Source organism: Gymnodraco acuticeps, unplaced genomic scaffold (genome assembly GCF_902827175.1).
Source record: "Gymnodraco acuticeps unplaced genomic scaffold, fGymAcu1.1, whole genome shotgun sequence".
Lineage (NCBI taxonomy): Eukaryota > Metazoa > Chordata > Actinopteri > Perciformes > Bathydraconidae > Gymnodraco > Gymnodraco acuticeps.
Window position 1 is genome coordinate 919,169 of NW_022991632.1, and position 16,416 is coordinate 935,584.

Consider the following 16,416-nt stretch of genomic DNA (forward strand, 5'->3'; position numbering starts at 1 on the left):
AACCATCCAGATCTCTCAGGTCTTCAGGGACTGGTCAGCTTTCTGTCCCCAGAGTCAGAACTAAACATGGTAAAGCAGCGTTCAGTTATTATGCTCCAAATATCTGGAACAAACTCCCAGAAACCTGCAGGTCCGCTACAACTCTGACTACTTTTAAATCCAGGCTGAAGACTTTTCTTTTTGTCGCTGCTTTTAATTGAACTATTCATATCTTAGACTGCACTGTAACTTTTATCCATGTATTTTTTCTTTTAATGTTTATTTTATTAGCTTTTCTTTTTAATGACTGATTTTAAATGCCATTTTCTTAATCTCTTTCATTTTTTGTAAAGCACTTTGAATTGCCTTGTGTTGAAAAGTGCTATATAAATAAACTTGCCTTGCCTTGCCTTGCCTTGCCTTGTAAACTGAATCTGTATTGTGTTTTTTTGTTTCTTTATATATTATAATTCTATGGATTTCTTCAAAGAGAAATACACAGTCTGTAAGTCCTGAAACTGCCCAAGACCATCAAATTCACTGTGGCAATAATTGTGTTTTAACAGAACATTTGTTTGTATTTGCACACTATTACTTTTATTGTTGTACGCATGCTTGTAACAATATCAATTTTCCATTCTGATAAAAGACATAAACGGTGATTATTAAGCCATAGGCCTACAGGCAGACAATGCTTTTTTGTATATATATAATATTGAGGGCATGTATCAAAGTTAAGCTTTAAAACCTTTATTAATATTGTACTTATATGGTTGTTAAAGCCTGAATGTAATTATAATGGCTCAAGTGAATGCATTGTGGATGTTTGAATTGGGTGAAGGATGGTCATTCTCAGCTCTCGACCCCAACTCTCGTTCTCGCGGTATTTCCTTCAAGGTTTATTGACTAGGTAATTAGCCAGATGGGACCCTTGTAGTAGTCAGGCTAAAGAGAGGTATTCAGGGTTTTTCTCGTTTGGACAACCGACAAACTGGAGAAAAACAGCCCGGGTTGTCGCTGCATTGAACAACGTCGAGCCTGCTAACGGTAGGTTTTTACTGTTACAATTATTAATGCGGAATCTGTTTCCTGCAGGGAATGATTCATCCCGGCGATGCTTTGAATCCTGTTCAGTGAATGCATCAGTCTGATATTATGTCAGCCAGAAATAATGCACAGGCAGATACTACGAGTTTTAGAGGTATACATTCTATCTTTCGGGAGTCTTTCAATGCCACGCGATTTGAATCAGTAATCTAATCGTAGTAGTCTTCATTTGTTTTGGATGTAGGTAAAGTACCAACCGGCAGGTGGCGCTGAAGGTCGATCACTCGGCTGAACTGCTCTGTCTCAGTGGCGTTTTCTCCCGGAGGCCAAGGGAAGCCAGGCTTCCCCTGTTTTTTCGGATTGTAGTTATAATTTAAATAAATAAATAAAAACACTTTGTTTGTTTCGATAATTCTCCTTTGCTGTGTGTTGCTGCCGGCCCGTCTCTCCCCCATTTTCATTGAGTATTTTACAAAGAGTGTAACAAACAGCGCCCCTCTAGATGTTATGGTGAAACAGTAGATTGCACTCACTGTTGCGAGAGGAGGCCAGCCGAATCTGGCTTCCCTTGGTGAAAAAAAATGGAGGGATTGACCAATCAGATGAGGCTCACGTGATGCCCCTGCCAACCTGTGATTGGTCAGGGCCATGCCAAGGGAAGCCAGAGGCGGCTGGCTTCCCTTGCCTCACAATCCAATCAAATCGCATCAACTTAGTGTTGCAGTGACGCGTCCTAAAATCCGGAAGTAAGCTGCTCTCGGTTTCCCTCGACAAAAAAGCAATGGGAGTTCTCCATAGGATTTTGGAAAATAGCTCGAAATAAGGTCAGTGGATAACGAACCTGTTAGATAAATGCAAGTTTTGTTCAGTCGGATAATATCCACATGTCTACCCTACTTTTATAATTTTCGAATCATAAATCTAATCGATAGAAGATAGATAGCGCCACTGCATCACTCTCACCGCCGTTAGAAAGTAGCAAGCAACTGAAGCAAGTGCAATTATGGAGGGTGGAGATTTGGAGTATTTAATCAAAAATAATTGTACCAAACTTCCGCTACAGCAGCAACAACAAATACAATCTGATGACAGGCCGATGCCCAAACTGGAGCTGTGTACAGCGAGGAAAAAAGGAGCGAATTGGACGTAAAACGTTAAAGGTCTCCTGATTCAGTTTGTGAATGAATGCTTATTAGAGTTTCGGCTGGAGAGTGCGTGCGGACCTGTCGGTTAGATAACAGGTGTGTGTAAGTCCTGCATCTGATAAAAATGTGTGTAAAATGATACCGGGTGCTGTAATCACTCATCTGGTTACGTTATTACATTGACCACCACACTCCCGACCCAAAAGAAAGGACGTATTATTGGCTTCCCCTAATTTTTTCCCCACGCCACGCTACTGCTCTGTCTTGGTCACATATCACCAGCTCTCGCACGTTGACGACCCTTTATTTTAGCTTAATTAAATCGATAACAATTGTTTTGAGGGAGGCTTTCAATGTTCCTTATAAGGGGGAAGGTGTAGCTTTTCTCTTGAGAAAGACAGTCCACCTGCTTCTTCCTATAACCCCGACATCTCGCCTTCGATTTTCTTAGTTTGGAAGGTTTGTGGTTTTTAAAAGATTTGTCTGAAGGCCACACTACTTCACAAGTTGTCCAAGCTCAAATGTGCCAGTAGGGAAACAAAAGGTTGTTTCATCTACAGTTTCCATTGGTAAACAAAACAAACGTTAACATAGTCAATGACAACATTATCTATTGATAATATATATTTGTTGCAGTTTGTTCTAAAGCAGTTCATTTAGACCACATACAACACATGTGTTTATTTTTTTCAGAGTGATTAAATACAATACTTTAAAATTCACTTTACCATTTGAACTTGTCATTATTACTATTAATAGTCACACGTTGAAAGAGTAAATACATCCGATGCTTTCTGCATTTGCCATAGGCTGTATAGCCCTGATCAGCACCATGGACAGCGCACTGCACTGAAACAACAGGCTCCTTGTAATGCTGCACAATGGAAATGTCTTTATTGTTGACTGTAGTTGGTTTTGAGAGCATGTCATTTCTGTCTTATTCTAAATGTGTCATCACATCCATCACAGTTTTGCAACAAATGATAATTGGCCTCTTTTCTGCAGCTGAATTAATGACCCTTATTACAAGTAATATTTGATCCAGTCAAGTGGGTAATTAGCATAACTCTGTATAATTAGTGACTGGTATTCCCCCAGAATACAGATTTTGAAAAACAATGCCGCTTCCTTTTATTATTGTGAATAAATTAGGCAAATGAGGAAAAGCTTAGCGCATCTTTACCAAGTGACGTGTGTTGAAAACATTGCTGGACATCTGCTGCCGAAGAGAACAGACACGTGTAACAACAGGGAGGAAAAGTGAGAAACAAACATGGGAAGATAACGCAGGGATCAAGGGGTCACACGAAGAAAAAATATTGTGTCAAGACCACTCAATATGATATTGAGTACAAACTCAATTAACTATTGAATCATAACAATTTCATGTTTTGCACAATGAAGTGCAACTTATCTGCAAATAACTTTAAATATATGCAACTAATATCATTCAATTAAACAAATAGATGTACCGTTTTATTATTTTTCCTTTTGAAATATCTGTCTTGTGTCTTCAGGCGTGTTACAATCCTTCAAAGAAATAAAATAGACCGAAACATTACCTTCTGGTTTATCTGCTCTTGAGATTCAGGAGATATCAAGTCTATATTTTGTTTTGCCCAAGGGGGTACTATAGCCACCCCTTTTCCCAAAAATGGAATGAGTCATGGTCACAGGCAAACTGAAATAAACAAAACCTGAAAATAATGTTCATCAGCCAGCCTCTTTCGTGGCGGACCAGCCTGCCCCCCATTGGCTTGACCTAAACGATGAGATACAGCTGTGGGTGGTGACCGAGGAAACGTCACACTGCCTGTGATTCTTCCTGCTGCTTCCAGTTTTACACGCTGTGATGATGGGAAATGAACCTGCCCCGGCTTTCCTTAAAAGGAAGAGCAAAGCAGTGTCAATCAAAAAGTCAATGATTTGCTATCGGCCAAGTGTACGTCACATTATCCTGAGTTATAACACTGCAGTGGCTGCTTCGAATGGCTGACAGTATGTTGTCCTGGCTGTGGATTAAATAGTCAACTGAAAAACAGTATGACTATTATGTTATAGAAAACGCATTTTTACATTTCCGGGTTTACCATAATTACAAATCATAATGTTACGTTTCTCTTCCTACCTCCTCACCCCATATCATTGATCCTCTAGATGTTGTATACATGATTTAAAAACATCAAATAACCCTTATATCTAGAGCAGAGCAACACATAGATTTGACATTGTTCTCCAGGTAAACATATAGAAGTAATGTAATCATAGTTAATACACATGACAAACTCAAATCCAGAGGCAGCTTAGATTGTTAGATTATCAAAGCAAAGCAGAAAAAGCATCCAGACTTTATTGAACGTGCCTGTGTTATCTCTTGAGTTGAATTTGATCTTCTCTGACTTCAAATGAATCATTGCATCCCCCCTACATCTTACACTTCAGTCAGGTATTGACAATTATGGGAATTCATTTTGTGAGGAAACATATACAAAACAACAATAGATTATATATTTAAATAATATTCAAAGCCTCTGATATACTTTTGGTTAAGCAGTACATTCATTTCTCAACACTAAATATTGGTTGTGTTTTTACACAAATTATTGAGTCAATAGTTTGAAGTAAAAAAAAAATATATAAACATGGGATATTATACATGTATATGCTTTCACGTTGACATTCATATTTAATGACCATACAATTAACAAAACAATTCCAGCCTCTGTTACTTCTATTGTCAGGTGAAGTAAAACATGTATGCATCCCATCAATTAGGATGATCCATAAATAGGGGGTTTACACATTTTGGTACTAGTCTTATTCTCAATGCCAAGTTTGTTGTTGTAATGAATCGCTTTGTTGACCCTGAGGCATCACAACATTTTTAATTGTTTGGATTTGTGCCCATTTGTGCATGTGGGAAAATATTTATGTAGAGCTTCTTCTTTCTTGTCCCACACCCTGAGAGAAAAAAGTTCATAAATATGCACTACTTCCCCAAAACAGATCTAATGACATACGAACTGATATCCCTGCAGTCAAAAGCAAAGACCCGCAAAACAACAGCCTAAAAACATCTTACGCCTAATTATGAACTCTTCCCCTGTAACAGCTGGTGATCCTCTACACTCAGGGGCATTTGGGAAGTGTAGTTAATCCAATGATAATTTTGAGCGCGGTTTACACATATTATCGCTTTAATTGGTACGTGTGCTGTGCAATTATACCGTCACCAATTACACGGCTATAGTTTACTAGCCTGTCTTAGCATTTAGTTTCCCCCTAATAGATGCCCTTATCAAGGCATGCAAGTGAAGCCATCAAGACAAACACTAATGGTTCTCCCATTGACATAATGAATTAATTATATGTTGTGAAAGTAGAGTGGTGCAGGATGATGCTGAGCCGTTTGTACAGTAGTAGATATATAGTAGAAAGAAATGGGTAGGGGACAGTATGTGATGTAACCAATAAATGTGTGTGTGTGTGTGTGTGTGTGTGTGTGTGTGTGTGTGTGTGTGTGTGTGTGTGTGTGTGTGTGTGTGTGTGTGTGTGTGTGTGTGTGTGTGTGTGTGTGTGTGTGTGTGTGTGTGTGTGTGTGTGTGTGTGTGTGTGTGTGTGTGTGTGTGTGTGTGTGTGTGTGTGTGTGTGTGTGTGTGTGTGTGTGTGTGTGGTGTGTGTGTGTGTGTGTGTGTGTGTGTGTGTGTGTGTGTGTGTGTGTGTGCACATATGGGTCGATCCATTAGAATGCAGAGTGCGTCCTTCGGTGTGAGTCACCCCCTCGCAAGCTCCCCTCCCCTCCCATCCACCCACCTCACACCACCAGCAGCATCTAACTGCAGTCACCGCCTAATATGACGCTCCTGACTTCACACCGGCCAACTGAGGATCCTGTTTCTACGGCAACGCGCTCCAGACTCCTCCTCCGGCTCGTCCCCACCTCCCCTCCCCTCCCTCCATCCCTCCCTCCGCTCCTCCACCACTGCTTCCCGGCACAGACCATGTGACTTTCAGGAAGGCTTCTCCAACCTCCCCTTTATTGTGATTAACCCTCTCCTGACCGGCCGCTGCCAGAGGCTCTCCACAGCAGGCTGCCTGGCTGGCTGCTCGCCTCTCAGAGGTTTCAAAGGGAAATCAGACACATTGCTAATCTCCCTGGAAGATCAAAGCAGCGCTTGATCTAAATGTTGGATTTGCATATTTTAGAGCATGACGGAATGAGTCAATATGGTTCTGCAGTTGTCTGGGACACATCTTGTAACTGTGAGCAGGAGAGTGAAGAGTGGCAATAGTCAAAATGTTACGGTGAATCACATATTGACTTTTAAGCTTTTGGTTTTCTGGTCCACAACCTTACTAGTTTGGTCAACCCTGGCCACTGTCATCAATGTCAATCTTTCCAGCTGCTGCAGGCAGCTGTTTTCTGTGGAAAACCTCTAAAAACTCACTTTATCTGCTTGGCACTAAACTGCAGGACAAACACACTTAGTGAGCAGCTGGTAAACATAAAGGAGCATTGAGCAGATAAAGAGCCTTTTTTTGGAGGAGACCGAAGCAGAGCTACAATACGAGTGAATATTTGACCAGTGGCAAGACTTACTACTCTAAATAAACATGTATTATATTACATATTTGCTAGATGTGGATGCTGATGTTCACCATATACATTTGCATATTAATAACATATTATTGTGGTTTGTAATTTATAATAAGTATGTGTGCACATGCAGTATATGACTAGAGTAGATGCAAACAATTGTTTACCTTTATCTAGTTTTAATTCGGTGTTCTATCATCACGTCTTCTTTCCGCTCCAAAATTCTGTAATGCAGGCAAGGTTGAATATTGAAAGGCGTCAAGCCTCCTCTGTGGACTTCTGAAACGGAAAGAGGAACCTCTGAGCCCGACATGATCTCACCTGGACATTGCCTCATTGGCTCAACTGTATCCTCAACGTCCCGCTGGGAGATATGTTGGTGTGTGTGTGTGTGTGTGTGTGTGTGTGTGTGTGTGTGTGTGTGTGTGTGTGTGTGTGTGATGTGTGTGTGTGTGTGTGTGTGTGTGTGTGTGTGGTGTGTGTGTGTGTGTGTGTGTGTGTGTGTGTGTGTGTGTGTGTGTGTGTGTGTGTGTGTGTGTGTGTGTGTGTGTGTGTGCGCGCATGTGTGTGTGCGCGCATGTGTGTGTGCGCGCATGTGTGTGTGCGCGCATGTGTGTGTGCGCATGTGTGCACGTGGAGGAACTTTATGAATGAAAAGTCTTCTTCCTGAGCTGCAGACAGGAGGTGAGATCATCCTGTTGAAATGGAGAATCCCCCACCCACCAACCCCCTTTTGACCCGCCCTCCAATACTGGTTGGCGCCAATCTTAATGAATCCCATCAGTGGGTGCAACCTGATGGATGACAATACCCTCCAATATGAGCTTCCCCAGACAGACAGGAAGGACTCAATCCATAGTGTATGTTCACACAGAATTACATTTGCAAACCAAAAACTAGAGACAGTATGCCGTCTTCTTTCTTCAGAAATCTGAAAGAATGGCTGGTATTCTGCTTTTGGATTTCCGTCAACATGATGTTGGAACAGATTGCCAATTATCTTTTTTTTGTTTGTTCATGTTCCCTTTAGGAACAGAGTTGAGTGGATTTGATGATTGGCCACCTATTCAGTCGCGTGTAAGTAAGAGTGACAATGAGTAACACGAAGGGCTCTCGATGAGGATCCATAAATAGGCTCTCCAAAGAGCCAGTATAGCTGCCCTCCCCCTCATTCCCTGCCCCACACACACACTTCTACCTTCCCCCTTAACTGGACTGAGACAATCTGTGACCATTTGGTCTATCAACATACTGTATGCTCACAGTCACAGGCATGTATACACACATGGCGGCATTCCTATTGACAACCTTCACTGCAGGCTTTGAGTAAATCCCTGCTACAGATTATAAGGCATGTTGCCAAACAATGCAGCATTTTACATCAGCCATTCGATTGACTACCACCAAGTGTTGTACAGGCATTCCTTCAGTTGTCCAATTAAAGCTTTTTAATTGTGCACATTTTCTCCTAAAATAGAAGATGGTCTTTGCACGTATGCAGCGAGTATGTGACCTGACAGGAAAAGGCACTTAGCTCATTCTGAATTCACTGCAATCTTTAAAATGCGATGGTAGTGCCCATGAATACATTTGTTCCGAAGCTGTCACTCTGTAGATTTGAGGTTTTTTTTTTTTATCTGATAAGGAGTTATACCCTGCAGCGTTTATTCGGAGCTTGTTTCTGACGGATTAACCACAGCAGAAGCAGAAGCTGTGTTGGTGGACATCAGAGGCAGCACGGACCCTCAGGACTGAACATCCCTGACGAGGAGCCATCCTGGAACTACAAGCAGCGATAAATAAATCATGAAGAAAGTTTTAAGAAAAAGATAGAAATAGAACAGAGGGTGTGCTAGTCCATCAGACTGCCTTAAGACTGAATTCTAGATACAGGAGACATAAAATAGAAAAAATGATTAAAGCCGCTGATTCTTTTTTCCCCCTATTTCATGTGATATTAAAACTAGCATTAAACATTCATAAACAACATTTTTGGCTAGGGATCTTTGAATATTCATTTAGGAACTGGAAGATAATGTTAGATTGTTAAATTCAAAATAGACGCACCAAATCTGCTGTCAACATTTTTATTTTAAATGCAGGAATTGAGATGGGTTTTAAAATATGTTATAAAAAAGTTAAACATTTAATTACACACATATAATTGATTATTTTTGCTGTTGCTCTCTGTTTCCCCTTGTTAGGAATGAAATTGTAGGGTAATACAAAACGTGAGTACACTCCACAGAGAGAAACGCAAAACACAACATTTAGTGCTTTATATGGATGCAGAAGGCACAGAGTGACTGGATGAAAAATGAATAAAGGAATTGAAATGTTCCAAACTGTAATTTCAGTGGAGGTATCAAACTCGGGAAGTGTATGATCTTTTATTCATCTGAATTGCATAAATGTCTGCAGAGAGAAGAACAGGGGGGGGGGCTTTGACTACTTGTGCATGTTGGTTAGTCTCACATGGTTGGCCTGGTAGTAGGTATACGGGTTTCCCCCCACTGTCTGCTGGCAGAGCGATGAGGTCATCGTTGGGGTTTAAGCCCAACACGAGCTTAATCTGGGAGATAAGGGGTGGATTTAGATTTAGCACTGAAAAAGGGTCATGCAGCTCAGACATGGGATCCCCAGCTGTTACAAAAACTAACATCTTCCTCTGTGTCAGCCAAATAGTTTGACTCCTGGAAGATTTTCCAGTGTTTACAGTGATTTCACGATGTCCCAGTTGGCCTGCAGAGTCACCCTAGCATCCATTCATACAGGATTTCCCTGTTTTATTGTGTGAGCTCTGTGATTTGGGCAAAAGTGAGAATGTTATGTTGTATCGTACATTTTTTAGACTTAATATATTGATTTAATGTCTATTTCATGTGAAACGGTTCAGTCAATATTACAAGATTGGAGTTAGTGTTGAGGTTTGACGTTTGTTCTCCATCTTAAAAGCCTGGACAAGATGGCAATAATTGTTAAATCAATATGTATTTCTTCTTATATATCACTATAGTATAAGGCAGTTATTTATGAGTTTTGTTGTAGACATAATTGTTTAGAATGTTGTTGTGATTTCTCTTATTTTGGGACCTTGTTACAAGCTTTGATGTTGGGGTTTCTTGTACAGCATGTGTGTGCAGAGTTTAATGCATGCTATCATAATAAAAACGTTTTTCATTCATTTATGATGGCAGAAATGCTAGGCCTGGGAATAACACCTTTATAATATAATAGGAACCCTTGACTATGAGGACCAGAGTTGGGTGTAAAAACTAATATTATATAATATATAATACTAATATTACAGTAAATAAATGTGCGTTACAAAGTACAAAGTAACGCGTTACATTTATAATTCAGTAATCACACTACAGTTTCTAACATTGCCCCGACACGTATTACTTCGTTATAAAATCAGTCAAATCATCAAATCAAATCAAGTTTTATTTATATAGCACATTTATAAACGATTTTTGGTCGAGCCAAAGTGCTGTACATAACATAAAAATAGCCTACAGTAGAGACACTTTACAGCAAATACAACAGCACAGATTGTTCAGAATATCAGTATGAGAAAAACGACACCCTCTATCCTTAGACCCTCACATCGTACAAGGAAAAACTTCCAGAGATAATCACACTGACAGACAAGAGCGGTTTCCGCCGCAGGTTTATATGTAGGCTACGTAATCTGCGCGATTTGCGCGTCCACATCTCCAGTGCAGTGCTGCATAAACATCGCTGAGTCAGCGATAACTTTCGAGGGGTGGAGGTATGCCCATTATTTTGAGTTTGTCCGAAGAATAGGCCAGAAGCTGTTATCCACTGCTGCAGGGACGTGCACAGGTACGGGCTAATAATGTTGCCCGGGCAACGTTTGGCCTCTTTGCTTTTTTCTGTTGTGGCCAAATCAACATGATAAGCAAGCCCACAATTAGTATTGTAGCGTCTTGCTGCGGGAAACACACTTTGTCAGCGCTGTCATCTGCCGATGCGTTATAAGACCACCTCAGTGTCGGATTTTGGAAACTTGATTTTGAGTTGTCTCATGGCAGTTAGGGTATAAGGGACAAACCAGGGGACTTTACTTCCTCTTGATATTGTCGGTTATTTACAACAAAAAAACACCTAGGCCTAAATATAGCCTACTTGTTGTTATTGTGCTTCTGTCTTTCTGCGTCTTTTCATCTGTAAACTCCCTCAATGGGGCCGCTCGCTCTCTTTTCTTGATCGCCCTCTCACGGGTGAGGCAAAACTGTGCGCGTTTACACTGTAGGTGCGCCGCAGTCTGCGTGATCTGCCTGCAGGGAGGGGCGGGCCGGCCCTGGGAGTAAAGTAACGAGTAAAGTAACGAGTTACTTTATGTAGAGAGTAACGAAGTAGTGTAGCCTAATATAGCCTATTACTTCTTTTTTTTAAAAGTAATATGTAATATATTACTTTTTTTTAGTAACGACCCCATCTCTGATGAGGACCTTGGGGTATTTTCAAACACATAATGAGATTTGTGATGACAGTTGTTTAAAACGAGTGTGATATTTTATTCCATTCGGGTTAATTGAAGTCGCTGAGGGAAACAAATCACGCCTGGGGAAAGTCCCATTTAGGCCCTGTGCTGTCCCACTCTCCCTATCTGAGATAAATGGGTCAGTAGAGATTGCAGAAGATAATAATAAAAAACGTCCTTCCTTCATGTCCCCTCTGTGGCAGACGGGACATAGTGCTCACAGATTATGCACCAATTATACAGACGGCGTTAATAGGGTTTGAAGGGATTTACATGGGGCTGTCCAGTCAAATGCTGCATGCTTTGTGGATGACATCATTTTTGATCACCTCACTCACCGGCTGACCCCCTACCTCCCAGCCTAAGAGCCTCAATCGCTCTTAAAGCCCTTTACCTGCGGTTGTCCCGCGTCTCTCCGGACTGAGCCCGTCACAGCACATTTGATCCCTGATAGGAGGACACCAACACACTGCATCCCTCCCATCCTCCTCTCCTCCACAGTCGTGTTTACTATAGGTGAGATAGGCCGTATAAATTCCTCGAGTGTGCGCAGATCACATCCTCAGAGGAGAACGGAAAAGGAGGAGGAGGGAAAGCAGCAGGAAAACAAGCGAACCTAGGGGAGCGGAGCTGTGTTTACCGCTCACTGGGATAGACGCAGCAGAAGACGCTCGTTTCCAGTCATCCAGGGCGGAGAAATCTCGGTGGATGCACGGAGAAGGAGGAGTGAGCGTAGATGCTGACAAAACCCGAGAGTGCGAGACATATTTCGTGATTGTTATTAGACTTAATCTTTCAATTGGAATACGCGTTTGCATTCTCCAGCGATGGACTTCAGCTGTCGGCACTGAGGTAGGACACGTTTTTTGGTTTTACATTGGCAGTCGGCGTGATAAACAGGTAGGCTACAAGGAGAATGGAGGTCATCTGCACCGTGTTATAATCTTGAAATAATACATACTGTGCTTTTTTATTATTCTAGTTTAAACTGGAATTGCGTGTTTGCCTGTCAGTAATGCTCCACTGGTGCACCGCAGCAGGGGGTGCGTGGAGAAGCGATGATGCGCACAACACACATCCACAATGCACCGGCCTGTAACAGAGCGTAGCCTCCTTCAAGCTCCGCAGCTGATACCTCCAAATAAATCAAATGAGAGCCGGAGCAGGACTATTAGCTGACTGGATCAGTCGGATGTGAATGATTATTCCAGATTTCAGACACCAGATGTGTCTCAGTGGTTCCGTTTTATCCCCTCCGTAGAAAATTATAATGACTTTGAGCTTTATGGTTGATGCCGCGTACTACAGGCTGTGTCCGTCTTGTTTTGGACTATACATGATTTATCTTTCCATATAGCCTACTATGAATAATTGATGCTTATGTACAGATGAAGGTCGTAGATTCAGGGATGATGGCTGATAAATTAGATTTCAGGATAATTGTGAGATGTCCCATTATGGGTGGTCAATATCATAGTCTTAATGGCATGTTAATACATTTAGGCTTGGTAATTTAACTCATATTGACATTCAAACTGGCATAAGACATGGAAAGCAAATGTAAGATACTCTCACAACGACTAGATGAAAACATGGAAACTGATCCAGTTTCCTGTTAAAAATGTTCATGATGTAATATGCCGTACAAAAGAATGATGATACTGATAAAGGTTTTGAGTTGTTTCATTATTTTACAAAGCAGGTTCAGCTTGTCACCTCTAGTTCGTGCTTGTCAGTGAAAGCAGAGAAGGAGTGGATCACTTAAAAAGGCCCTAACAAGAAATAATGCATTTTCATTCTCCACCGAGCGTGTATATGCTTTTGTCCTTGGAGAAATGACAAGCTTTGAAGAGGCTTGCAGAGCTCTCTCGTTATTATACAGGCGTCATTTGATCTCATCCATTTTAATACACCAGTGATGTTGCTCCAGGATGTAAATAACCAGCTGAGGCCCCATTCTACCTTTACGGCACTACGTTTGTAAATCATGAACATGAAAAACCTAAAGCAATTCATACTGTCATATTCTGTAATGTGTAAGGAAATTACCTAATTGAGATACTGCAATGCTGCAGCACCGATAAGGTTGCCAAGTTAAAGAGGGGGTTTTAAATGATTTGCTGTGCACTTCATCAAGTGTAGTGCTGAACTAAGGCTTTCTCTGATTTATGATCCAGACAGGCTGCTTTTTCGTCTTTTATCCACATGTCCTGAATCATGTTTCACACTCTAGTATTGATTTGATACCCTCAGATTTCAGACATCATGACTCATAAGTTAATATCATTGCTCTGATTATTGGGCACATGCCCTGACAACCACTGTACTCTCATTTTCACCCTTTTTTCATTCAAAAGTCACTTTTGATTGTTACTTCTTTTTACGACTAAATATGTGTGATATTTGTTCATGATATTACTCATCTATGCTGATGATGAATAGTTTACTGTGTGTTGCTCACTGTTGTCTTCCTGACTCTACATGTTCTTTATAAAAAAGCTGCAAATAACTTTCTGGGTGATACAACAAAACAAAAACAGTATGGGAACTATAAATGTGCGTTTATTTTATATTGATCACAGCGTCAGGGAGGTGTGGCTTCTTGTCATCCCGCTTTTTTCAGTGCTACAGAGTTCAGTGGGGCTTGTGGGGGTACATAACTACATTGAGTTCCACTTCAACTCACAATGTATTATTATTGAAGGTCCTTCTTACAGGAGGCCAAATAAATACCTTCCAGAGGTGACAAACTCAATACTTGCTTTTATGGCTGCCAGGGAGTAAAAAAAGGATGTTTACTTTTATTTTGTATATAACGATTCCCCCCCCCCCCTTTTTTCTCCCTTCCTCTCTCTATGTTAGGCTCCCAGTTATTTTGTTCTTCTTGTGACCTAAAGCGTCATGGCGCTTCTTCACGAATCTCGTGCTCCCTCTCCTTCTCTCTCCGGCTTCAACACACCCCTCTCTGATCCTCCATCCTATTGTCGCTTCGATGCCGAAACACCCTGCACCCCAGAAATGGACCTTACCCCGACCCAGTGTGTCATTCGTAACGTCCTATCTATGGACACCGGAAGAGCTGTAGAGCCCGAGGGTGGAGGGGGAGAGGGCCAGAGCACGGGCCACAACCAGACACCAGGCGAGGAACAACAGGAGCACTTTGCCAACAGCGTGCTGAAGCTCCACGAGCATGACAGGAGTCCAGGAAGGACGGAGGGAGAGGGGCAGGAGATGGAGGGCAGTGCGGTCAGGAACCAGGCCGGTGTTGCCAGGCTACAGTGCCAGTCTACCGGAGGGTTTCTAGAAGGGTTGTTTGGGTGTCTGCGGCCTGTCTGGACTATGATCGGCAAAGCATACTCCACAGAGCACAAACACGGCCTGGATGGTAAGTCAAATCCATGTTAATAGAAACACACAAACACATCCCCACACACTGATAATATTGGTTGTTATACTTTTCTAATAAAAGCAAGCAGCAGCTCCCATTAGATTCCTGTGTGGAGCTTTGATATGCTAATTAAAGGATCTTATCCCCCGGTTTAATTACATTAACCAGTTGGTAGAGAAATGACTCCCACAAAGGCCATGTTGTAAACAAACACTTTCCTTGACGTGTAAGAGCTGAAGCACGAGAGAGACTCTCAAAGCTGCAAAGGGCTTATTTCCCCCTGATATTTCCCCCCATCCCCTGCTTATGCCCACCCCACCTTCTCCACACTACCACCCCCCAATCAAACTAGCTCCCTGTGACGCGGTGTTGTTTATGTCTGCATCCACTACAATAGCGCAGAGCTCCCCCGGGACTCCTCTGCCAAATCTGCTCCATGAATTATGCATGGCCACGCTCTGACCCTGTGCCTCTCATCTCTATTAACGCAAGCCTGACACACACACACACACACACACACACACACACACACACACACACACACACACACACACACACACACACACACACACACACACACACACACACACACATACACACACACTGATGTGAGACTGCACGCACACGTCCACAAAAATAACATTTTAATATCCGACAGAAAGTCAGATAAGAGGCCACAAACAAACTTGGTAGAATAAATACAGCAGGCTTGAAGGTGGCAGTTGTATATGTCTCCTTGTCTTTAGAGCCTTCTGATATTTTATCACCAGCTTGACTTCCACATCTCCCCTACACTCCCCTCCTCCTTCCATCTCTCATTGTCTCCTTTTTACCCGGTGCTGTTATCACTTCCAGCCCATCTGCACCTCGCTGCTCCCCCCCTCCGTGCAGCTTCACAGGGACTCACACACGCTGAGCAACCAGAGCAAAACGGTTATTATAAAAGTGACATAAATAGGGGTACTGCAACTGAATGCCTGCCTACCGTATCACAATGCCCTATTCTTAAGCTTTGATTAGAAGGCACAATGTAGCACAATTGAAAGCAGGAAAGTCATCCGTCCTTTATTGATTCTCAAGGACTGTGGGGTTTTTGGTACTAAATGTCCTCAGATCTGGCGTCTTCTGATGTGTAAGATATGGTGGTATGTCTTTACTGTGAGACATATGAGAGGCTCATTAGAGACTCAATCTATGACTGGATAGCATTAATCATTCATGCCATCCTCATTAATATGATAAATGTGTCTTAATCGTCCTACAGCGAGTCAGGAACAGCAGCAAAGCAGGCTGTATATTTTCTCTGTATTAACCGTCTGTCTTCGGCCACATGGACCCCTGTCCACCCGTGGGGAATCCCCCTCCCTTTTTCTACTAACACTAACACACACACACACACACACACACACACACACACACACACACACACACACACACACACACACACACACACACACACACACACACACACACACACACACACACACACACACACACACACACACACACACACACACACACAAGCAGAGCTACCTCCACCATCACTACCCCTCCACCTTCCTATTCAGCGTACATCCACATTAGGCTTTCAAATCCTCCCCCCCTCCTGAGCGTTGGACCCCTGTTTTGCGTCAGCCCCACAATGGCACTAAGCAGGATTTAGCAGGCTGAGGGAGAATTACCCACCGGAGATTAGAGCTCCCTCTCGGTCTGCCTGCACACCCCGAGTCTTAGGTTAAAGTGAGGTTCA

General features: G+C 42.2%; 1 protein-coding gene across 2 annotated transcripts in view; it reads left to right on the plus strand.

Moving 5' to 3' along the window:
* The first annotated feature begins 889 nt into the window (after positions 1-889).
* Positions 890-16,416, plus strand: part of LOC117534241 (mitogen-activated protein kinase kinase kinase 12-like) — a 29,141-nt gene continuing 13,614 nt past the window's right edge. Inside the window, exons 1-2 of one of the 2 annotated variants that reach the window (XM_034198420.1) lie at positions 890-1,026; positions 14,141-14,663. In XM_034198420.1, coding sequence (XP_034054311.1) covers positions 14,180-14,663 — 484 coding nt within the window. In that variant the 5' untranslated portion in view covers positions 890-1,026; positions 14,141-14,179. Of the gene's footprint in view, positions 1,027-11,706; positions 12,131-14,140; positions 14,664-16,416 lie in introns of those variants that run through there. The other variant, XM_034198419.1, reaches the window with a different exon arrangement.